General features: G+C 41.9%; 1 protein-coding gene across 1 annotated transcript; it reads left to right on the top strand.

Moving 5' to 3' along the window:
• Positions 1 to 1,364: 1,364 nt before the first annotated feature.
• Positions 1,365 to 21,620, top strand: slc45a2 (solute carrier family 45 member 2). Its single transcript, XM_069159994.1, has 7 exons — positions 1,365 to 1,836; positions 3,792 to 3,968; positions 15,595 to 15,962; positions 17,980 to 18,123; positions 19,476 to 19,599; positions 20,269 to 20,474; positions 21,399 to 21,620. Exons 1-7 carry the CDS (start codon positions 1,365 to 1,367, stop codon positions 21,618 to 21,620), a joined length of 1,713 nt encoding a protein of 570 aa, XP_069016095.1.
• The last annotated feature ends 720 nt before the right edge of the window (positions 21,621 to 22,340 follow it).

The raw sequence follows: 22,340 nt of genomic DNA, 5'->3' as shown, positions 1-22,340 counted from the left end.
CGGTTTACAATTAAATAGACTTACAGGTTGGACCCCTAGAAAGTGGCACATCCCTCCAGGCTGTCCTGTGATGCTGCTCAGTGCTGATTTGTAGCCTCCTTTAAGATTAATCCAGTGGTTTTTAAATAAGGATATAGGTGTGGAAAAAGGATCTACCAGCTCAGCAGGACCACTCTACTTCATGAAAAATGTGTCAGCACTCTGAGAGGATGAGATCTGAAAGGTTTAGGTGGAATAATTTCAAAATAATAAAGGCCAAAGAGTGCTTTGAGTATCACTTGCACAGACGTGTCTGAATCTTCTTGGTATTCTTGGGATTTCTACGGCCGGTCTGCTGTTTCTGAGAAAGATGGACATGTACTCTTAAAATTGAACTTTTGGGGAAATCTTGCAAGGTAATGGTCCATGTCCAGCGAAGAGCTATTTATAAAAGGGAATTGCAATAGTTGAAATAAAGATCGAAAGATAAAAAAAAAAAAAAAAAAAAGACCTTAGGAACTGGAGGAACATGACAGGGGTCGTGTTAAAATGCAAGGCCGTGTTTTCTTTGAGCTTTCCTTGTGACTTAGGGAAAAAAAAAAAAAAAAACATGTTCTCCAAAAAAAAGAAGTGTATGTAATGTAATAATAACTTATTACTACTACTTTAACTTGATTAGTACAACTTGTTTGATCATTCACCACTTAAACCCTAATATTTTAATTGAACTCTTAATGTGTGCCACCAATGGAAACATTAAAAAAAGCCAAATACAAAGATAGAACCGGCAAATGTAAAGTGAAAATATTTTTTTTTGTAAATAGTAACTACTGAAGACAAGTCTGGTGGCACCAGCCTGGTTGCTGGAGATAAGTAGTCACCAATAAAGATTGTAAATTGAGCTGGCTAATCATCATGAATGACTTTGGAAACAATGGGCCAAATCACACAATCACATGCATGCAATTCCAGAGAAATACTTCCGGGAAGTGCCCCGGGCCTTTACCCGAAGACTGAAGAAGGGGGAAAAGCGATCTTATTAATCTGTGAAATACACCCACTTGTTTCTCTCCTCCCTCATTTTTCTTTCCTCTTCATTGAGCCCCACTCAGCTGTGCTCAGACCAAGAGGCAGACCTTCACATGTAAAGTAAAGCAAAGCAAAGCTGTGAGGATCGTGGCCTCATTGCTCAGCTATGCAATAGAGAAGAGGATTAGCTGGAGCTGAGCACCAGTGCAAGGATTTGGCATTTGGCCATTTTTCCATCACCTGGCTGACTGAGAGAGACGCTGGCAAACCTTCCCGCTTTACCTTGTTTTACCTAGATCTAGGTCTCCCTTTTCACTCTCCCTTTCCCCTTCTACTCCCCTTTCCCCTCTCTCGACATGACCCTGTTATCAGAGGAGCAGTCCACGAGGCCCCAACCCTACCGGCTCCCGGAGCCCAGCAGACATGTCGGCACTTCTTTGCACCAATACGCAACAGACTACACTGGCTCCAAAGAGGACTACATGGACAGCGGGGGAAGCGCTGTGTTCGGAGGCACGAAGGCCCCCAGGCGCTCTCGGGGCCGCCTTGTCCTCCACGGCCTGGTCATGTTTGGAAGGGAATTCTGCTACGCCGTGGAGGCGGCGTTCGTCACACCGGTGCTTCTGAGCGTGGGCCTGCCACGCAGTCTGTACAGCCTGGTGTGGCTGATCAGCCCCATCCTGGGCTTCCTGCTACAACCCGTCATCGGCTCGGCCAGCGACTTCTGCCGTTCGCCGTGGGGCCGGCGGAGGCCCTACATCCTGGTGCTGGGCGTCCTCATGCTGCTGGGAATCACCTTGTTTCTTAATGGAGATACTGTCATCTCAGGTGAGGGATGGGCAGGAGACTACGAGGGAGAGGTGACAGAACCAGACAGTGGGAAGGAGGGAGGTCCAGTCATATGTGTAATCTTGTTATATGAGAGTGAGTTGTTGTTTTGGGCCTGACAGTGGATTTAATGTAAGAAAAAAGCAAGACACACAATGAATAACAGAAATCTTGTACAACGTTGTCGGCCAACTGTTTATATTTGGCAAAACCAAAAGCCATTAGGCAAAACTTGAATTGTTACTTGTCTTGTAAAAAAAAAAAAAAAAAAAAAAAAAAGGGAAAATGAATGATGTAAAAAAGTTTAACTTATTCTCATCTAATGGCTTTGTTGGCATTGAAAGAAAATGAGCTTTTACCTGCCATCCAGGCTTAGGATATATTTTCACACTGATACGATTATTATAACGTATATTTTACTCTGAAATTTTCTCTAATCTGTTAAACTTTTACAGACTCAGAGTCAATACTGTATCCTTTTCTGCTCGCTCACAGATTTGGGGAGAAAAGTGACACATGCATCATCATGAAGTAAAAATATTGTTTAACTCTTAGACATTAAATGTGTCGGAAGAAGGTCGCGAGATGTTCTTGCGCTCACATTTTTAACTCGTGACCAAAGTTAAATGTGTGATTTCTGAGGGTGGTCCTGAACCGATGCCCACTGGCAAAGACATGATGATGTGGAACAGATAATCTCATCTTGTATTCTATTCTGAAGCACTAAAACCACAGATATCATGCAAATTGTTTGTTCAGAGTCCGCCAGGCTCAAGGCAGCATCACAAGTTCTCCACGTAAAGGAACCAGTGACCTTCATGAATGAAAGAAAGGACACGTTGAGTAAAGAGAGCTTTCATTGAAGAAGCAGCCCGGAGTGTGACAGTGTTTCCTCATTGTTTAGAGGTCCACAGGAACACTGACGGCTTGAGTACACATGCAATCATAATTGACTTTTAAATGCGTCACTATAATAACTGGAATCCTAGTTTTGGATCAAAGAGCAATCACTGGAAAAGACATCAAAAAACACATCTTTAACAGCATGTACAAGTAACGTACGGGTGGTTGAAAAGTATTTTTTTTAGAATGAAATGATACAACAGGGACACAATGTGCATTTATGCTGTGGTTTGTAGGCTGTAAATAAGATCATCTGGAACATTTGCTGAGTGCTGTGATTGTGATTATTGGTTGAGTTTCTTTTGAAAAAGGATCCTAGCATTCTTATAATCCTCATCTGGACTGTGAAGTATTTCATTGTTCTGACGTACAGCGGGTAAGCGGATGAGCTTTTCTCAGGGACAGCCCTGTTTCTCAGGGTTGTAGTAAATGGCAAAGCAACCGTGTGACATAATGTTTCGTTGGAGGCACCTTTGGTCTCGTGAAAAAAGTATTAGCGTCACTTTGACCATCACAGGAATTTGGCTTTTTGATTTGAAATTGTAGTAGTTGTTTTTTTTCTTTGCGTTTAACAAGTTGGAGAAAAGTCTGTTTAGACTTCATGTAAAACGGAGTGGCAGGTTGAAATCTTTCTCTGCTGTACAGATTTTATTAGACTTATTTGGTTTCAAAATACACTCGTATCTCTTACTTAAATCATAAAATCCACTTCATTAAGTTGGAATTACAATTCGTTGTTATTGTTTTGCTGTTGATACGATTTTACATCCTTCTTATGTTTTGATGAAAAGACGGAACAAGATTTGGCTTCATGTTAAACTGTCAGGCTTGAAGATATAATTAGTTTTCTTGCAGAACCAAAGTTTCTTAATGTTTTTTTTATTTCTGACAAGCTCTTTCAGTGTGCTTTCCGGCAATGTGTGTCATCCCAAATTAAACGTGCAAATTTGACAGTTCAAGGGCTTTATTTGTGTGATTAGCACATTATTATGATTATTATGATTTATGCCACTGTGCAGTGTGTGTTGTGAGATGATTTGTCTGTCTTGCAGCTTTAGTCAGTGACAGGTCGTTGAGGAGGGTGTGGGCCATCGTCGTGGTGATGTTCGGAGTCGTGCTGTTCGACTTCGCTGCAGACTTCATCGATGGGCCCATCAAGGCCTACCTGTTCGATGTGTGTTCGCATCAAGACAGGGAAAGAGGTCTGCACTACCACGCGCTACTCACAGGTATGTAGTACACGTCATAAACACATGGTGTTGCTTCGCTGCTTTTTGTTGACTTTCTGCTTGTTAATGGTCTCTTTCATAAATCTTTGGTGATCTGTGAAGTGATCAGTTATCGCCTGTAAGAAATGCCTCGTGTGCATTTTTGTAGCAGAGCAACTCGCATATCACATACTGATGGTGTGTGGCAGTGATTTGGAGTCAAACTGGATCTTTTTCTGGTGTGACTGAGTGGGTGGAGCTGCTGAAGAATGTGTGAAAGTTCCCATGAACTGTGCTGTGTGTGTGTGTGTGTGTGTGTGTGTGTGTGTGTGTGTGTGTGTGTGTGTGTGTGTGTGTGTGTGTGTGTGTGTGTGTGTCTGTTGATATAGACTTGCACACACTTTCTTACCGAGTTAAATAAGGAGACTGATGTCATTCTTATGTCTGCACACTCAATGTAAAAAGATGGAGATGGTTAGCTTAGCTTATCATAAAGCCTCAGCATCTGTAAAGCTCACTAAGGCCGCGGCCACACATGGCGTTGACATCTGTCCTGGGGGATCAGATCAAAGTATTCAGTAAATACAGGTGTGATTGCACCCAGGACAAATCAAGATCCGAGCCACTCAGACCACATTCAGAGATGGTTTTGAGATGCATATTGCCACAGTCTTGTAAAAGTCTTTAAACAAATGCATCCTGAGCCATGAAGGAAGGCCACCTACTCAACTGATGTCCTCTAAATGAATAGAAATATGACGTGCAGCCTCCAGTGCCGTGGTCCTGTGTTTGCATCTGACCCAGGTGCTTCCATGTGTTACTGTCACATTACAGCTTGTTTGTTAGTTCTACGTGGTCTTTTTTGACTCCACTTAAACAGTTGTTATGCCTGAAGATGTCTTTTATTTTTTGTTAGCAAAAGAAAAATCCTGCATTATTCTACCGAGCTCAGCTGAACAACACAGAAAGCGGGAGAAAGTTACTTGTAAAGTTGATTAAAAAACACACTGTGAGAAATGTTTTGTTTTGGCCAAAGCCTCCTCCTGCTGAAATTGTTTTTTATTTCCGTTGACCTCGCCTGTAATTTCGGACACACATCAGACCCACAGCTGTAGAAGAGTCCCGTCCTCATGCGCAGTTCATCTATCCGCCGCAGCACAGAGCCCAACCCTCTCAAACCTGCTGGAATAATTCAATGATCTGAACCAAATGAGCAAGAATATTTTAGTTATTCTATGTCTGTTGCTTTGACTCTCCTCCCCTGTGTTTCTGTACATTCACATGTTTATTGAAATATTTGTGTAACGTGCGTGTTTATTTACATATTCATATGGGAAAGTGAGATCCCGTCACAGGTGGCACATGATAATGTCAGGTGTGAAATGCCACACTCATACTAGTCCTCTTGGGCTTCGATCACCCAGGATGCACGTTAATGTCAAATGTTGTGTCTTGTTTGTTGTTGGATCCATAAGTTTGGAAAGTCTTTATTGGCCTGGCAAAATGACATAATGTAACTTTAGCCGCATTGTTGTGTTCTCAGTTGTCTCAATCTGCAAATGTCTTGAAGTAATTGCATTGAATGTCTTGTAGAGAATTGATGCTCTATGAAGGCATTAGTGTTGTTGGTAAAAATGAGGGTTTGCAAATTAAAAATCCTGCAAAGAATATTTTTGTATTAACAACAGATTAAATAATGACTCGTATGTGTATTTGAAAAGGGACAAGGCTGCAACAGCTTTTGAGCATGTTTGAGCTTATTGTTTTGGTTTGACACTTTGGGTTTTGTTTTACTCTCGTTGCATTAGACAGACGTAAGAATGCACAATAAATTGGCTGCACACCCCCTGCACAGCATCATACGGCAGACAAATAGAGGAGGCCATAAGATGATGAACATGGTGGACAAAAACACGGCTCCAATGAAATGATAATGTTGTTAGGTTTTGCCAGAAGTGTAAATAAGCAGCTGTTTGCTAACCGGCTAACAAGATGGGATAATGTGTCATTGCTGTGTTTGTGCTTTATTCTGCTGCTTGCCTTACACCATGATGAAAACGTACTGATTTCCGGTGTTCGGTAGTTTTCGCACCAAATATATATGTCACAAAACATACTTAACGATCATTCTAGATGATTAAAAAATTATTAAAAAAAAAGTAAACCCTGAATGAGTAAACACTCTTCTTGCTCGTACAATGTCTCCATGTAAAAATATCCCTCTCTTGGTTTTTCCCAGTTCCCAGCTTTTGTTGTCTAATACGTCTCTTTGGGAATTACAGAGCAAGTTTGGTTTACTCTTTTGTTCAAACTCATTTGACTTTGTGGAATTTTTGTTTAAGACAAAAGCCATTTGTTGTCGGTTGCAGCGTGACATTGTGGAGGGTTTTTGTATGAATATTTGGTTGCCCTTCCAAAATTTGAAATGGTGTGTTGCTCAGCCGCACCGAAAGTGTCATGCCTGCATGTTCTGGGCCATTTTCTTGATAGATTAACCTATCTCCATTTCACCTTCAGGCGAAAAACATATTGTTGAATGGATGAATAGACCTTCTATTTGTTCTGTCAGATATTACATGACATGACATCACATTTCATTTAGCTGACGCTTTGATCCAAAGTAACTTACAATAAGTGCATTTCAACCATGAGGGTACAAAACCCAGAAGAAGAAGAATCAAGAAAATACAATTTCTTCAAGAAAGCCAAACTACAAAGTGCTATCAGTAAGTGTCATTTTAAGCGCTACTAAAGTGCTACCTGTTCAAGGTAAAGTCGGAAGAGGTATGTTTTTAGTTTGCGGCGGAAGACGTACAGAGTTTCTGCTGTCCTGATGTCGTTGGGGAGCTCATTCCACCATTTAGGAGCCAGGACGGCAAACAGTGGTGATTTAGTAGTGTTTAGCTCGCAGTGAGGGAGCGACGCCTTCTGGATGAGCTGCAGAGGTCGGATGGCACCAACAGGTAGATCTGCCAGGAGGGAGTTACAATAGTCTAGATGTGAGATGACCGGAGCCTGGACTGGAGCCTGGACTGGAGCCTGGACTGGAGCCTGCGTGGCCTTCTGGGTGAGAAGGGGACATATTCTCCTGATGTTGTGCAGCATGTATCTACAGGAACATGTCACACCGAGGTTTCTAGCAGTCAGGGTCGGGGCTAATAATGATTTGTCCGAGGTAATAGTCAGATGGTGGGTGGGAGAGTCTTTCCCTGGAAGGAAGAGCAATTCAGTTTTGTCGTTGAGGTTGATGTTCAGGTGGTGTGAGGACATCCACTGAGAGATGTCAGTCAGACAGGCAGAGATTCGTGCGGCTACCTGTGTTTCGGATCGGGAAAAAGAGAGGATTAGTTGGGTGTCATCAGCATAGCTACGGTAGGAAAAGCCATGCGAGTGAACGACAGAGCCGAGGGAGTTGGTGTACAGAGAGAAGAGGAGGGGACCCAGGACGGAGCCTTGAGGGACACCAGTAGTGAGAAGACAAGGTTCAGACACAGATCCTCTCAAGTTACCCGGTAGGTGAGGTCGTTGAGGTAGGATGAGAACAGAGAGAGAGCAGAGCCTGAGACACCGAGGTCCTGAAGGGAGGACAGAAGGATCTGGTGGTTCACTGTGTCAAATGCAGCAGATAGGTCTTGTAGGATCAGGACAGAGAGAGACAGAGAGACACAGACAGAGAGACACAGGCAGAGAGAGAGACAGAGAGAGAGACACACAGAGAGAGAGACAGACACAGAGAGAGAGAGAGAGAGAGAGAGAGGCTGCTTTGGCAGTGTGAAGCTGCTCAGAGACAGCAAGGAGGGCCGTCTCTGTTGAGTGGCCTGCGTTGAAGCCAGACTAGTGAGGGTCGAGAAGGTTATTATGGTGGAGATGGGAGGAGAGTTGATTAAAGAAGAGAGACAGGTCTGTAGTTGTTTACTTCAGCCAGGTTGAGGGGGGGTTTCTTCAGAAGAGGGTTCACTCTCGCCTCTTTAAGAGAGTTGGGGAAACAGCCAGTTGACAGGGAAGTATTGATGAGATGGGTGAGAAAAGGAAGAAGGTCAGGAGCAATAGACTGGAGAATATATGAGATGGGATGGGGTCGAGGGGGCAGGTGGCTGGGCGGGCTGAGGTTACCAAGGGAAGAACTTAATTGGGAGACAGAGGGGGGCGCGAAGGGGATGGAAATGTAGTTACAGAAGCCAGGTTTGAAAATGAGGAGCGTATGTCATCTATCTTTTTAGTAAAGTAGTTGACAAAGTGCCTTGGTAGAAGGGTGGAGGGAGAGGGAGGGGGGTCAAGAAGGTTGGAAAAGATGGAGAAGAGTTTTTTGGGATTGGAAAATGAGGATTGAATTGTGGTTAGGTAGAAAGAGCTTTTGGCTGCAGAAATGGAGGCAGAGAAAGAGGAGAGGAGAGATTGATAAGTGAGCAGGTCGTCAGGGTGGTTAGATTTTCCCCATTTCCTTTCTCCTGCTCTCATAATAGCTCTCAGAGCACCGAGTCAGACAACCATGGAGCTGGGGAGGACTGGAGGACATGTGGTGATGTAAGAGGACAGAGAGAATCAAGAGAGGAAGACAGAGTAGAAAGCAGAGTGTCTGTGGCAGAGTTAGGATGCATGAGGGAGAAAGAGTCCGTTCAAGGGAGGGCAGATAAAGCAGAGGAGGCAGAGAGGAGGGAGAGAGGAGGGAGAGAGGAGGGAGAGAGTAAGAGATAAAGAAGTGGAGTTACAGTGAGTTTAAATGTGGAGCAGTTTCTGGGGAAAATATAGTCCAGGTGGTTACTGGCTTTGTGAGTAGGAGGGGAAGAACTGAGTGAGAGAGCAAAGGAGGACAGTAAAAGCAAAAAGATCAGATGACTTCTCTGTATGGATGTGAAAGTCACCCAGAAGGACAAGTTTGACAGGAGGACGTCTAACTCATCCAAGAAATCTCCCGAAGGACCTGGAGGACGGTAGAGAACAACAATGTTTAATTGTACCGGATGAGTAACTGTCACAGCATGAAATTCAAAAGACAGTGGGGTAGAAAGTGGAAGCGGGTAAAGAGAAAAACGCCATTTGGGGGAGATGAGTAGACCTGTACCACCACCACCACCTCCCCTTCCCCCTTTCCAGTGGGTCTGGGTGTATGGCTGAAGGAGAAGGCAGAGGAGAGAGAGCAGCAGGGGTGGAGGTGTTGTCCGGTGTGATCCAGGTGTCAGTGAGAGCAAGGAAGTCCAGTGATTGCTGGTTATGTGTGGAACGGGCGGGTTAGATAAGAGAGGAAAGCACGCACATATTGGGATAACGGTAGTTGTACTCGGCGTCCCCCGATGACTCCAACGAAAGACTCCTTTGTCTTTTATCCTCCGAGTCTTCCTACGACAGAAGCTGACGCTTCAAACATTTCCTGCTTTTACAACAGGGCTGGCTACAGCTGGTCCCACCACGCCCCCTGCTCGTTAGGCCTCCCGTCACCAGGTGTTACAAATGAGCAGCAATAGAAACCCACCACTGATTTCTAAACCAAGACAACTTTCGCACTGTCTCCAAATTTTGTCCCAAACTGGTCCCTGGAGAGCATCTTTTCACCTCAAAAGGTAGAAAGTCAAATACAATTTAGTCCTTACTAGAATTGGAATAAAAGACCAGTAGTTTACCTCTAAACTTGTTCTCTTTGACGCTCACGCAGTTACTTGAGTGAAAACACGAATCTAATCACATCCAATTCCAGCTACCAAAAACCATACAAGCTTTAGCAGTCTAGACAGCCTAAAACAGCAGATGCAATAATAAAGTTTAGCAGAGAAGGGTATTTAAACATTCTACTTTGCCTTAGTTCAAGTGATCCAGCTGTATGTAGTCGTATAAAAAAATTATCCAAAATACACACAGATACAAACACAATTGTTGCGTGTCTGATCGGGTGCATACGGACGGATCGAACCATGAAAACAAAATCCTCAGAGACACACTGGATATTTAGGGATGTCAGCCGACACATCAGCCAGAGTTATAGATTTCCATTTTGTTTTTGATGTTTTCTGAAGGGACATCTGGAATCTACTAACTGCAACTGAGGCACACAAGGCACCCCAGATAATTCCACACCTTGCTTTCTTTGACTGCCACTTTCAGAACTTTTAGAGGGCAAGTTTTTATTCTCATTTGAGCCGGTACTTTATGTGACTGTGATTTGGTAGATCCCCCTTAAACCTTCATAGCATAAACTCAGTGTTCTCCAGAGGCTTAATTGGTCATTACAACCTGTCTGCCATCTGTTTCTGAAAAAACAGGGAGAAAACATAGACACCAGTGACATTTCATTTGATATTAAATGCCATATTTCATGATATTTCACCAGTTTGCGCTCATTCACTGCAAGTATACTTTTAGCAAATAAATTCAATGTTTAACCTTTTTCTTCACAGCTGTTTAGAATAATTACTAGTAATGTGTTGTTCTGAAGGTTATGAAACAGCTAACTATAACTTTGTGTGCCAGAGTCTTAAGAAACTTCTTTTCCTATTGGCTTTAAAACATTTCTATAAGGCAGCACAAGAAATTAATTTTGAATTTATTTATTTATTTATTTTTTTTTAAACTGTAAATAACAATAACAAATCCCACCAAAGCCAAATCAGTCCCCTTTTCATGCTGCTAATACATAATTACTCTTTATGAATAGGCTGCAGATTACATCTGTTATCATCATCATCATAAATACCTCCTACTGTTGATATTAGTTCTGTTTCACGCTTTGTCATTAAAGCACCATAGTCTTCATAAAATAGGTTCCAGATGAGTCAATAAAGACAAATCTCAAAATATCTAGGATCGACTATATATTCTTTAACACACACCGCTTGGGGGATAAGATGATGTTCTTGGTGTGAGCGTCAGTGGTACACTTGGCTGCCAGCAGGCACTGGTGGGGGTGTGAGCATGCTAGTCAGGCAGTAATCCAGCCCCGAGCTAGTCATGTGCTGCAGTCATGGGTCTGGACTGAGAGAGGCAGAGGCCAGGCACATGACTCCAGTCACAGCTGGTATGTGAGGTTTCGGGAGGAAAGAGCAACAATTGGGTGTTTCTATGCGATCTGTGAATGAGGTTTTTTTTCCCCTCTTTTTTTTTTTTTTGGCCTTTCCAATCACACACTCAATTCTTATCTATTGTCAATATTTGGTCAGGTAGTGGCTAACCGTTTGGATTTTCATCTGCAGAAACCACACGTGTTAATTAGTTTCTCACAAAGAACACAAGTCATTACTGATAAGGGATTTTGCACAGCTGCAGGTGGAACCCACTGGACCCACACACACACACACACACACACACACACACACACACACACACACACACACACACACACACAGACTAACAACAATGTTTGGATGGATTGGCATAACATTTGGTCCACACACACACACACACACACACACACACACACACACACACGCTCCACTCAGGATGGATTACACTTACTCTGTTGATGCTTCACCTTTCCTTTCAGTGTCACTGTCAGGCCATCATTTTAATTCGTCCAATTATTTGGATTGTGACCAAATACCTGCAAAACTGCTGACATTCTCTTCATTTCCAGCTGTACTTTGTGTTTAGTGATAATTACTAAATGTTAACACACTAAAACACTCAAGTAAAGGTGGAAGTTACAGTGATAGCACTGTTCAAACGCATCTCCGTATGTAGGCCTGTCAATAATGGATTCAAACTGATTCCGTTTTCTATACAGCCAGCTTCCACAACCACTGCTCCTAATATTAATCACCCTCCTAATATTAATCACCCAGCGGCTTCTCTTACGTGGCGGTTATCACGCCTCGATTGTTTCTGTGGCTTTTGTTTTCTTTCTGTCACCATGTGTCACGACTTGGCCTCAGTCTCCTGTAATAGCAGCTCCTGATAACGGCTTCACGGATTCGTTTCGTAAACCTCAGCACAGACCTTTTTAACAGCAGACGTTTTGCCTTGTCATTTGTTCAAAAAGCACAAGTGTATGAATGATTGCTCGGTCCCAGTAAACCATGAGATTGAACAAACATGCACAAAAACAGGCCCACCGCTAAGTGGAGTGCAGCCATCATTATTATTACTACTTTGCTTTCCTTCTAATAAGTCCAAATGGCAGCAGTGACAAGGGACTCTTGTCAATGAGTACACGTTGGCTCATGTTCACATTCACCTCAAACCACAGCCCCAAAGAGCTGTTAGTGCTGCTTTTTGAAGGGTGTGCCATTTTAACCGCTTAGCCAGATCTCTCAAGTAATTAGCCCTTAATGAAAGATGTCATTACTGTGATGTGAATCAGTTTCAGTTTAACTTGCACTGTTTATCTATATAAAATTCCCCTTGCTTTCTTAAATCTCTTCCCTTTTTGTTTTCAATCTCTCTGATTTGTCCATATTTATGTGGGACTGCAGCTGCAGGAGTTAATACATCAATAAATCCATCCATCACTCAGTCTGTCCACCAACCAAGTACATTTTTTGTTATCTAGTTTTGACTGGAGTATTTTACTGGTCCGCTAACGCAAAGCTTGTGTGTGTATCCTAACGTAAGCATGTCCCGTTTTATAAACCAGAACAATAATGTCGCCTTTAAGATAGGTAGGTAGGTAGGTAGTTACTTTATTAATCCCCAAGGGGGAATTTTTTCGCTACAGCAGCATTTATAGATACAGGAAAGCAATAAAATAACAGCAAAAAATATTAAATATAAAAATGCACAGTATATACAGTATATACAGTACAGTATATATATATATTTTTTTATATTTAAACAAACAAGAAACACAGACAACAGCGTTGTTGTTGTGTGATGGATTTTGCCAGAGGTGAGTTATTGTACAGTCTTATTGCAGTGGGCAGGAATGATCTCCTGTATCTGTCCTTGTGACAGCGGAGCTGGAGGAGTCTATTGGAGAACGTGCTCCGCTGTCCCTGCAGCAGGTGGTGGAGAGGGTGGACAGGATTATCCAATATGGATAATAGTTTGTTCAGCGTCCTCCTCTCCACCACCTTTTCCAGGCTGTCCAGTTTGCAGCCAATGATGGAGCCGGCCTTTTTAACCAGTTTGTTAAGTCTGTTGGTGTCACCGCCTCCAATGCTGCTCCCCCAGCGGACCACAGCGAAGTACAATGCACTGGCCACAACAGATGGTAGAACATCTCCAACATCTCGCTGCACACATTGAAGGATCGAAGTTTCCTCAAGAAAAAGAGTCGACTCATCACCTTCTTGTAGACAGCGCTGATGTTGGTCTTCCAGTTCAGTATGTTGTCGATGGAGACACCCAGGTACTTTTAAGTTAAATTAAGAATAATAGCATCACATAAAAACAAAAACACAATTTCTGCCTTTAGGTATTCTGTGTTGCATAGTAACAGGCAACCGATTTCTAAAGAACTGGCGATTCACTGCGAGTTTGCTGCCAATTTGTCCATATCACAGTGCACATATGACACTTACATAAAAAGTCAGCTGTGTTGTTTTGTTCCCATCTTCAAATACTCAATAAAGGAGAAGTCTGTCTCTCAGGTATTTATACTCAATTTCCTTTAACAGTAAAGAGGCCAATAAAATCTATTATAGTGTCGAGACAGAGACATTTAACACACCACACCACACCAAAGCAGATGTTGCGTGCAGGTACAACTTCCCTGTGAGTGACAGTGAGCAGTAGTGTTGGTGACAAACGGGCCAAATCCCAAATCCCGATGAGTTATATCCACTGCCTGCATATTGCCTTATTATAAGTAATCTAATTGCAAATAATCTCTGAATCTTTTATGCTAATGTGTTCATTTATTGCTTTCTGCTCCACGTCAACCAAGATTATTTCCTAATTCAATTAACAGTACAGCAATATAATGACATACAATATGTTTACTTGCTCTTTTTTACACTACTTTTTCCACTGGTGTGTAGTAGTAGTAGGAGGAGGAGGAGGAGGAGGATTCTTTCCTTTGCAATACAGTATGTACAGTGGATGCAATTGTGACAAAAAATAAATGGAAACATGGACATTGTTGGCTGTTTTTGCCATTTCTGAACAAGGAAACATTGATCCCCCGCCTACAAATAAGTATGGTGTACTTGAACAACACCGCAAGGAAAATGAACTTTTCCAGTCATTTCTACAACAAAAATATGAATACATATTGTGGAATATCAAGTACCCCCCCCTGGCATCAGAAGGTAGGTTGCCTCCTCAACCAGAAATAACTTCTTGTAGGTGTTTTGCTGAATTATCCTCCACTCTCTGACTGTAGTTTAGTTTACTAAAGTTTTGGTCACTCTTCCATGCCAAATTTCTACAAGAAGCTTCAGGGTTTTCTTGCATGCTTTGCACCATTCACATTCAAAGCATAGTTTTGATGATCCCATAATGTAACCCTCCATTTCTTCTTTTAGAGCAGTTCCTCGGTGGATTTTCTCGTGTATTGAATATCCTATTTAGAGGTCCACTTACAGTTCATCTTCAACTATCAGACAGACCGCCTAATATCATCCTCAAGCACCTTTTACTATGATGCAGAATTCATTGTCCAATCAATTACTCAACCCAATCTTTGATTCATCCATCCAGAAAACATTATACTAAAAGGCTTGGTCTCTGATTGACTGTATGTTCATTTGCAAACTGTAGTTTTGCTTTTAATGTTCTTTTGGGACAGTAAAAAGCTTTTTCCTGGCACTCCTGCCCTTTAAATCACATTTGTGCAGTCTATTTCTGATCATAGACTCAAAGACTATGTTGCTACATGCTCAGCAGCAAACAGCAGGCAAACAAAGTGAGTGACAAGCTGCTAAGCATATGGAGCATTAAGCAGCTGAAGAGCCAGATAGAGACCAAAAACAGAGCTACAAGCACAGCTCATGTTGCACAACATTCATCAGGAGACCTTAAACACGACTCCAAATGAATGATCATGATTGTCTTTGTTTTTGCGGCTGCCATGTGGCTGAATAATCCATTATTGCATGTTTAAACCAAGCAGCAACCGCCGGAGTGCAACAAATTAAGTCAAGGTGAAAGTGCCAAAAGCTGCAGTTCCTGTAATGGCCACTTGAGTGCCGCGCCAAAAGCGGCTCAATTTCCCTCCCAACTCCCACATTAACTTTACAGCACAAGTAATAATGTTTACAGCCTGATTTTATTTTTTTTTAAGAAAAAAAACCCGGTTTTGGTCTCTGTAGCTTGTTTTCCCTCTTTATTTAAATCACTCGATCAAATTGTATTCAGGCTAACACTATAATTAAGGACGTGGCCGCTCTGAGTAATAGGTAGGTGCTGCAACAGTTGGGGAGTGGTCTACAGGTTTTAACAGGCTTCATTCGGTCCACCTTAGTTCCACACATGCACTACCACTTTGTCTATTTTTGGATTCGCCGTGTAAGGTTGAGTCAGGTGCTGCCAAGGTGGTGACGGACGGAGACGCCCAGAGCTGCCACTCAAAACCACTCTTTTTAGGTATTGAATAGGAAATTTTTTTCAAACAGATTTTCTTTGTTTTTATGTTTGCGGTCTAACTACATGTAGTAATACTTACCAAAGACACACACACACACACACACACACACACACACACACACAAAACCCTCCTCAACATTTCTAGCAAAATGCACGTGATCTACAGTTTTTCAATGTTTGCTTTTCTGTATTCCAGGGCTGGGTGGAGCGTGTGGTTACCTGGTGGGAGCTATGGACTGGGGTCATTCTGTGATGGGTCAGCTGCTGGGCTCTGAGTATCAAGTCATCTACTTCTTCTCAGCCCTGACCTGGAGCATTTTCCTCACCGTGCACCTCTTCAGTATTCCAGAGCAACCTTTGGGGAAGGACCCATCTACACCCGACTCCTCATCTGCCAGTGCCCTCCGCCTACTGGGGTCCAACAGCAATGGTTACGGAGCACTGGTTAGGGAGTCTGTCTCTTCTGTAGTCCCAGCGCCTGTTGCAGAGCGCCGGGCTCGGTCTTTCTCCGCTCTGAGTGAAGCCAACTCTGTGACCTCCAGCGCTAAGCAGCCAAACAAGGAGGTATTCTATATGTGATGTGGAGGATAAATTGTCCCTCAGGATGCAATTATCTTATCCTATGTGTGAAATACAGAATTTTAGTTATGATCTACCCATTTTCTCAAATACTCATTCTGCTGATGATCACGTACTGCGTTTATAATGTCAGGTCTGCACTACGTTTCCCAGAAACGATAAGTGGGGGTAAAGAAAGCCCAGTTTCCTTTATTGAAGAAACCTGAGCAGATGGACAACGTGGGAACTGTACATATAGAAAAATTTCACAGGAAAGTGTATTCAGGTTCAAATGGAAAAACTCGCCTCTGCTCTGCAGCAGAAACTTTGCCAATAACCACCTTAATTGAATATATAGCCAATGTGTGAATAGATCCTGTGCAACATCAATTTTCCAATATGAAACCGTTTTCTGCATCATTCATCACTGAGGTCGTCAGTTAGATTCACATAGATCATAGTAGCAAACCATACGAGCCGAGTTGAGTTTTGAATCTTTGAAAAATGTAGACGATTCTTGCCTTTACTTTCATGACAGCATTCTCTCAAGCTGGAAAGGGACTCTACACAAAACATGTGTGCAACAGATCAGATCATCCTGAGCTGGAGGGCTTCTTGACATGTATGGATTGTTCAGTTAGCCTGACATCATGCGACTGTAGAGGAATGTCGATGACACACTCGGCACTTTTGAGTCTTCTTTGATCTTCAAGCAAATCTTGCAAAGCTTTAAGGCTTTAAGGTGTGTTTGTTTTAGGCTCATTGTCTCACTGCATTATGAATCCTAAAATCTCTACAAAGATGCAAACCAGAAGGTGAATGTTTAACAAAAAAAAATAATGATTTTCATGGTGGAGTCAATTCGGTGTCGGTGTCCAACTCCAAAGTAGGCCCCACACACACACACACACACACACACACACACACACACACACACACACACATAGTGATCCAGTTTAGGCAAAGATTGTTTACAGCTCCGAGCACCGCCACCTTATACCTTCAGTCTAGCCATGATTTGTTGCTGAGAAATCCCCTCTTGGCATAGAATAACAATTTGACCTCTGCTTAGTTCTGATTCCATGTTTTCCACGCAGAGTTCATTTACTTGAACAAGCCTTCGATGAGTAGATGTCATCTGAAGGTGTGCTTCACTGGAAGAATACAACACTTTTGTATAAAGCCAAATGCGCCTAACTTTCTTCAGATCGACTGCTGACCTAGAAAAAGTTTTGAATCTCCAAATATTCCTCCTTTTTACATATCATAACTTCTTGTGTTTTGAAATGTTTCTAATTCCTGAAGCTTTCTAATTATTCCCAGGTTTGCATGAAAATATGAAAGATTTTTGATTTGGTCTTTTGAACCCAACAGTATATAATCAGAGTAGCTTGTGTCATCTGAAAACTCGCTTTGCGGTCTTGCTTGAAAGTCAAGAAATTCTCTATCTATCTCTAAATTATCTCGAACATTTGATGCTTTAGCTTTGATAGTTCTCGTCTCGCTTTCATTGGATTGGTTTGGTTTGGTTTTTTTGTTCTTTGTTTCTTAAAAATCATCAGTCAGAATATAAAGTTTGTTTCTGAGCTCTGAGCTCACTGAAGATATTGCCAAGGTTTATTGTTTCATTCATAAGGCATAAAGATTGATCGAAAATGTGCTCGTTACAGGCCTTTACATTAAAACTATTACAGGATGATATTACTGATTGTTTCAAAGAGCTTGATTTTTTTGTTCCTTCTCAAATCCCCCCCCCTTCTGTCTATTATCATCTTCTATCTATCTCTGATCCTTGAGCAGAGTCCTCAGTGCAGCTCAGATGTTCATGTTAAATCCCTTCATTCATTCTAATTAAGATCTTCATGGTGCACACGCATGGTTTTTATTTTTTTTAATTTTTTTTATTATTAAAGCACTGCTTGAAAAGAAATGCTGGGAGAGTAATAAGTAATAGGAGGCTCATTTTTTTTTTCCCCTTGTTGCTGTTGGCACCGACGTCTGTGATGTTTGTGTCTGCCCGCAGGGCCAGAAGAGGATGACATTCAGGTTGCTGACGAAGGCTATCGTCAACATGCCAGGCCACTACCGCTGCCTTTGTGTCAGTCACCTGTTGGGATGGACCGCTTTCCTCTGCAACATGCTCTTCTTTACAGATTTTATGGGACAGGTATTGATTTGTATGCGTCTCCATGTGGACTTACGACTCCACGTATTTCACAAAGTAACTGGTCAGTGTAACAACAACAGCATTAAAAACCTCCTAACCCCTTTGCGACAAACAGCATGTAAAGGTTTTAGGTTTTCATTGTAGTATTTTACAAAATATTTCAAGTTTACAATTAGAAAAATTTGGACATTTGGTATCTGTGTCAGGTGGTAAAGTAGAAAACATCTTCTGAATAACATTTTTATATTGCATGACGTCTGTATAGAGGGGGAAAAAGCACCCGTAGGAGAAAATGCTAGCCAGTTATCTTATTTTAGCCGAGCGAAAGAGACACTACTTGTTCACTTTTAGATGTGCTTTTATTTACCTTTTCGAAAACACCCAGGGAAAGGTTCATCCTGCGTCCATGGGCAAAGATAAGCTAACTCTCTGCAGGCTGCAGCTTCATATTTAGGCGATCATACAGATACAACTTTGACACCAACGGCAAGAAAAGGAAAATTTCACAAATGTCAAATTATCACTTGAACTATCGAAATTGTACATTTTACAATTTACATGTTTTTGTAGAAAATCAACACAGCAAGATAGCATTGTGGGATTTCTATTCATCAGTTAGTCAAGCAACAAAAACGTTTCATTGACTATTTTGACAATTAATTGTTTAAGCCATTTATTTAGGTAAAGTTTCCGAATATTCTCAAACGTGAGCATTTCCTTCATTTGTCTTTTGGATTTTTCATCGCAAGTTACAGTTTGATATTGTCACATTCAGTACAGGGAGATGGGCCTATTTTTGATTCATAATAATAATAACAACAATGAATAAAAAAGTGTAATCCCATGATTAAATGGTGATGAATTATATTATTACTTTCAGTAATCCCTGTTTGTGTGGGGGAACACAGAGATTGCCAGTGGTGGAGGAGGAGGAGAAGGAGGAGGTGGTTGTTGTGTGTAATCTCCTATTGACATGTGTATTAACGATGACTGCTTTATAGTGTCACCGTGAGCACGCCGATCAAAGGACCTATCTCAATCCATGACACGGGATTCACAGCCTCGGTTAATTAAACACAGAAGCACCAATGCGTTATCTGAAATTGCACACATTGTTATCACGGATAGGAAATGTATTGTCGGAGTCCCTGTTGAGTGAGTGAGTGAGAGGGAAATGAACACATTTCTACTGGAAAGATTTCTTTATCAAAGAAGGTAGCCAACGTGTTTACAGTGTTTACAATGTTTACAATGTTTACATTATTGATGCCGTGTGCTCTGATTTTAAGCTTTTATCATCCTTTTCCTTTACTTATAGTCTCCTTTTCAAATGACCTTCCTTCTCTTTGCAGATAGTTTACAAGGGAAATCCTTATGCCGAACACAATTCTACAGACTACGCCACATACGAGAGGGGAGTAGAAGTTGGCTGCTGGGGGTTGTGTATTAATGCGGTGTCCTCTGCTGTTTACTCATGTAAGTTACCGTGTGACTGACAAAGAATAAGTAACAGTGTGGTTTTTTTTTGTCTGCATTCATTCTCATGAACAGCATCCGCTAATATTACAATGCCCTGCACTGACATTATTAGACCCTCTGTGAATGACAGCCTGACAAGATTGTGCAGGGAAATGGCTAACAGCAGGCAATTAACACTCCCACGTGTTTTGCATTTGGATTGCAGGCTGCAGCCATTCATTAGTGAGCTCTGAGCGCCAATGAAATGTGTTTGCCATGTTATTATACACACACTTTTGTTCAAAGGTAGGGCTGCTATGGCATTATCCATATAGTATAAATAATGAATTTTTGCCATTTGCTCAATGTGAAATTGCCTATATTTATAGTCCCCTATGCTTTTCATTGCTCCTTGGAAATAAAAGTCATCCTGTTACATTAAACTCCTGTCAGCCGTAGCAAATCTAATACACAGTGGATCATAAACGACAAAGCAGGTATCACATAATCCACTCTATCTACCCTGAATCAACAGACCTGATGTGGGTTTGTTGGTTCTCAAGTAATTGGCACTCTCCATGACGTGTGTGTGTGTGTGTGTGTGTGTGTGTGTGTGTGTGTGTGTGTGTGTGTGTGTGTGTGTGTGTGCGTGTGTGTGTGTGTGTGTGTTTGTTTGCTTGCTTTCAGACATGCAGCGCTTCCTCCTCCCATACGTCGGTCTAAAGGGATTATACTTTATGGGCTACTTTGTGTTTGGCATGGGCACCAGCCTGATTGGCCTCTTCCCAAACGTCATCGCCACGCTCATCCTCTGCAGCATTTTCGGAGTCATGTCCAGCACACTCTACACCATCCCATTCAACCTGATAGCGGAGTATCAGCGTGACGAGGAGGTACCCAAATGGTGTTTTTCACCGTTAAGATGCTTTATTTTGGTATAAATGAAAGATTCATTCCAAAAAGGTGCACCACTCCAGATGTTTTACTTCCAAATGGGAAACCCAAGACAGAATTTTTTGTTTTGTTTTTTAATTTGTTTTTGATGCTGTCAAAATTAGGCATAAGAGACAAAGATAATGTTCAAATTAAGCCCAAAAATTGTGGGAAGCTCCCAGCAGACCCATAGAAGACATTCACCATTAACTGTCTTCACATGCTAAATAGTATTGAACTGACCTTCTCATTAGTTTAATTGCCTTCATTTAGTTGATTATGTTACACCAGGATAATCCTCTTTGCATCAACACTCTGCAGGGAGTCATGTGTACACATATATTAAACGTAAAGCATAAAGCAATTCAATTCATCAGTGCAAAGATGGTCTTTTCGTAAAACTTGAGCATTTTTGTCATCGTTCATATTTAAAACTCACCGCAAGCTCATATGTACAGATCTTGAAGACAGATAAGTTTCCAATCATGATCTCTGGCTAAAATGCAACAATTGATGTCAAAATGACCAATTAAGTTAACGCTGGTTGTAATATTGCTGCGACCTTCTCAAACAGGTTTGTACTCCTCAATAAATCATAAAGTGCAGTATTATCCATTTGGAGTAGGTTAACAAATGAATTATTGTTAGTAAGACACTAACAGGCTCAATCAATACCTCATTATGTTGAACTAGATAAGTCAGTGATGAAACTCAACATGAAATGGCTGAGGTGAAACCCATGTGAGGTGCTCTCATGATAGATGCTATTGATTGCCTTTTCTGATAATAGGCCTACAGAAAGTGAGGACATGAGCTCTTGCTCTCCTGTTTTCCCTCAATCTCCTTCTCTAATCGCCAACACAACTTCACCTTTGTGCTTCCAGGAACAACTGAAGCTGGTAGGAAGCCTTAAAACCCCCCGTGGCAGCGGGATAGACTGTGCGGCGCTCACCTGCATGGTCCAGCTGGCTCAGATCGTTGTTGGCGCGGGGCTCGGAGCTCTGGTCAACGCGGCAGGAAGTGTCATCGTGGTGGTCCTCTCAGCCTCGACCGTGTCCCTGTTCGGCTGCATCTTCATCGCCCTCTTTATCAGATATGTGGATTGATTCTGCTTATATCAAATTATTTTAATGCTATTGTTTTAATAAATAAATTCTTTATTATATAATTGATTCTTGTGAGGTCTTGTCATTTTACTTAAAATGATCGTTTTAGTGACATTCACGACATTTTATATGGTCTCTCACCAGTGGTCGAGCCCAAAAATGTTGACTCCTCAGATGGTTCAGATAGTAGGCCTGACACTAAATATTGTGTGTTGGATTTAGTGTCATCTAGTGAAGAGATTGCAAATTGCAACTGACTAAACACCCCTCGCATCACCCTCCTTTTCCAAACGTGAGAATGGCTGCGAAACCAGCCAAACACCCGAGACAGTGTTTGGCTCATCTCCTCTGGGCTACTGTAGAAACATGGTGGGCTCCGTGGAGGGCAACCCACTCACTCACTCACTCACTATGTGGACATGTAAGACATTCTCATTTCAATGGGGGTCAAAAAAAAAAATCCCTTTAAAAAAATAAAATAAAATAAAAAAGCCATTCAAATCTCACACAGTTGAGGTGCCGTGCGCCTGAGCGTCTTATAAGGAAACACAGGATGCCTTCGGTTTATCAACAAAAAAACACATAATTTATGGTTATTACTGGTGTACTTCAACCAAAAGTAGCAACATTCATTTCCATGGCCTCGTGTGGAGCAGATGTTCTGGTGTTTGTTTATGTGACACAGAGATAAGAATTGGCCTTTAAACTACACATTATTGC

The sequence above is a fragment of the Embiotoca jacksoni genome, unplaced genomic scaffold, assembly GCF_022577435.1.
Source record: "Embiotoca jacksoni isolate LCO1_2020_lvr unplaced genomic scaffold, fEmbJac1.0.p SCAF_10, whole genome shotgun sequence".
In the NCBI taxonomy this organism is placed as follows: domain Eukaryota; kingdom Metazoa; phylum Chordata; class Actinopteri; family Embiotocidae; genus Embiotoca; species Embiotoca jacksoni.
Note: the sequence above shows the minus strand (reverse complement) of the source record. Positions and strands in the feature narration are given on the sequence as shown.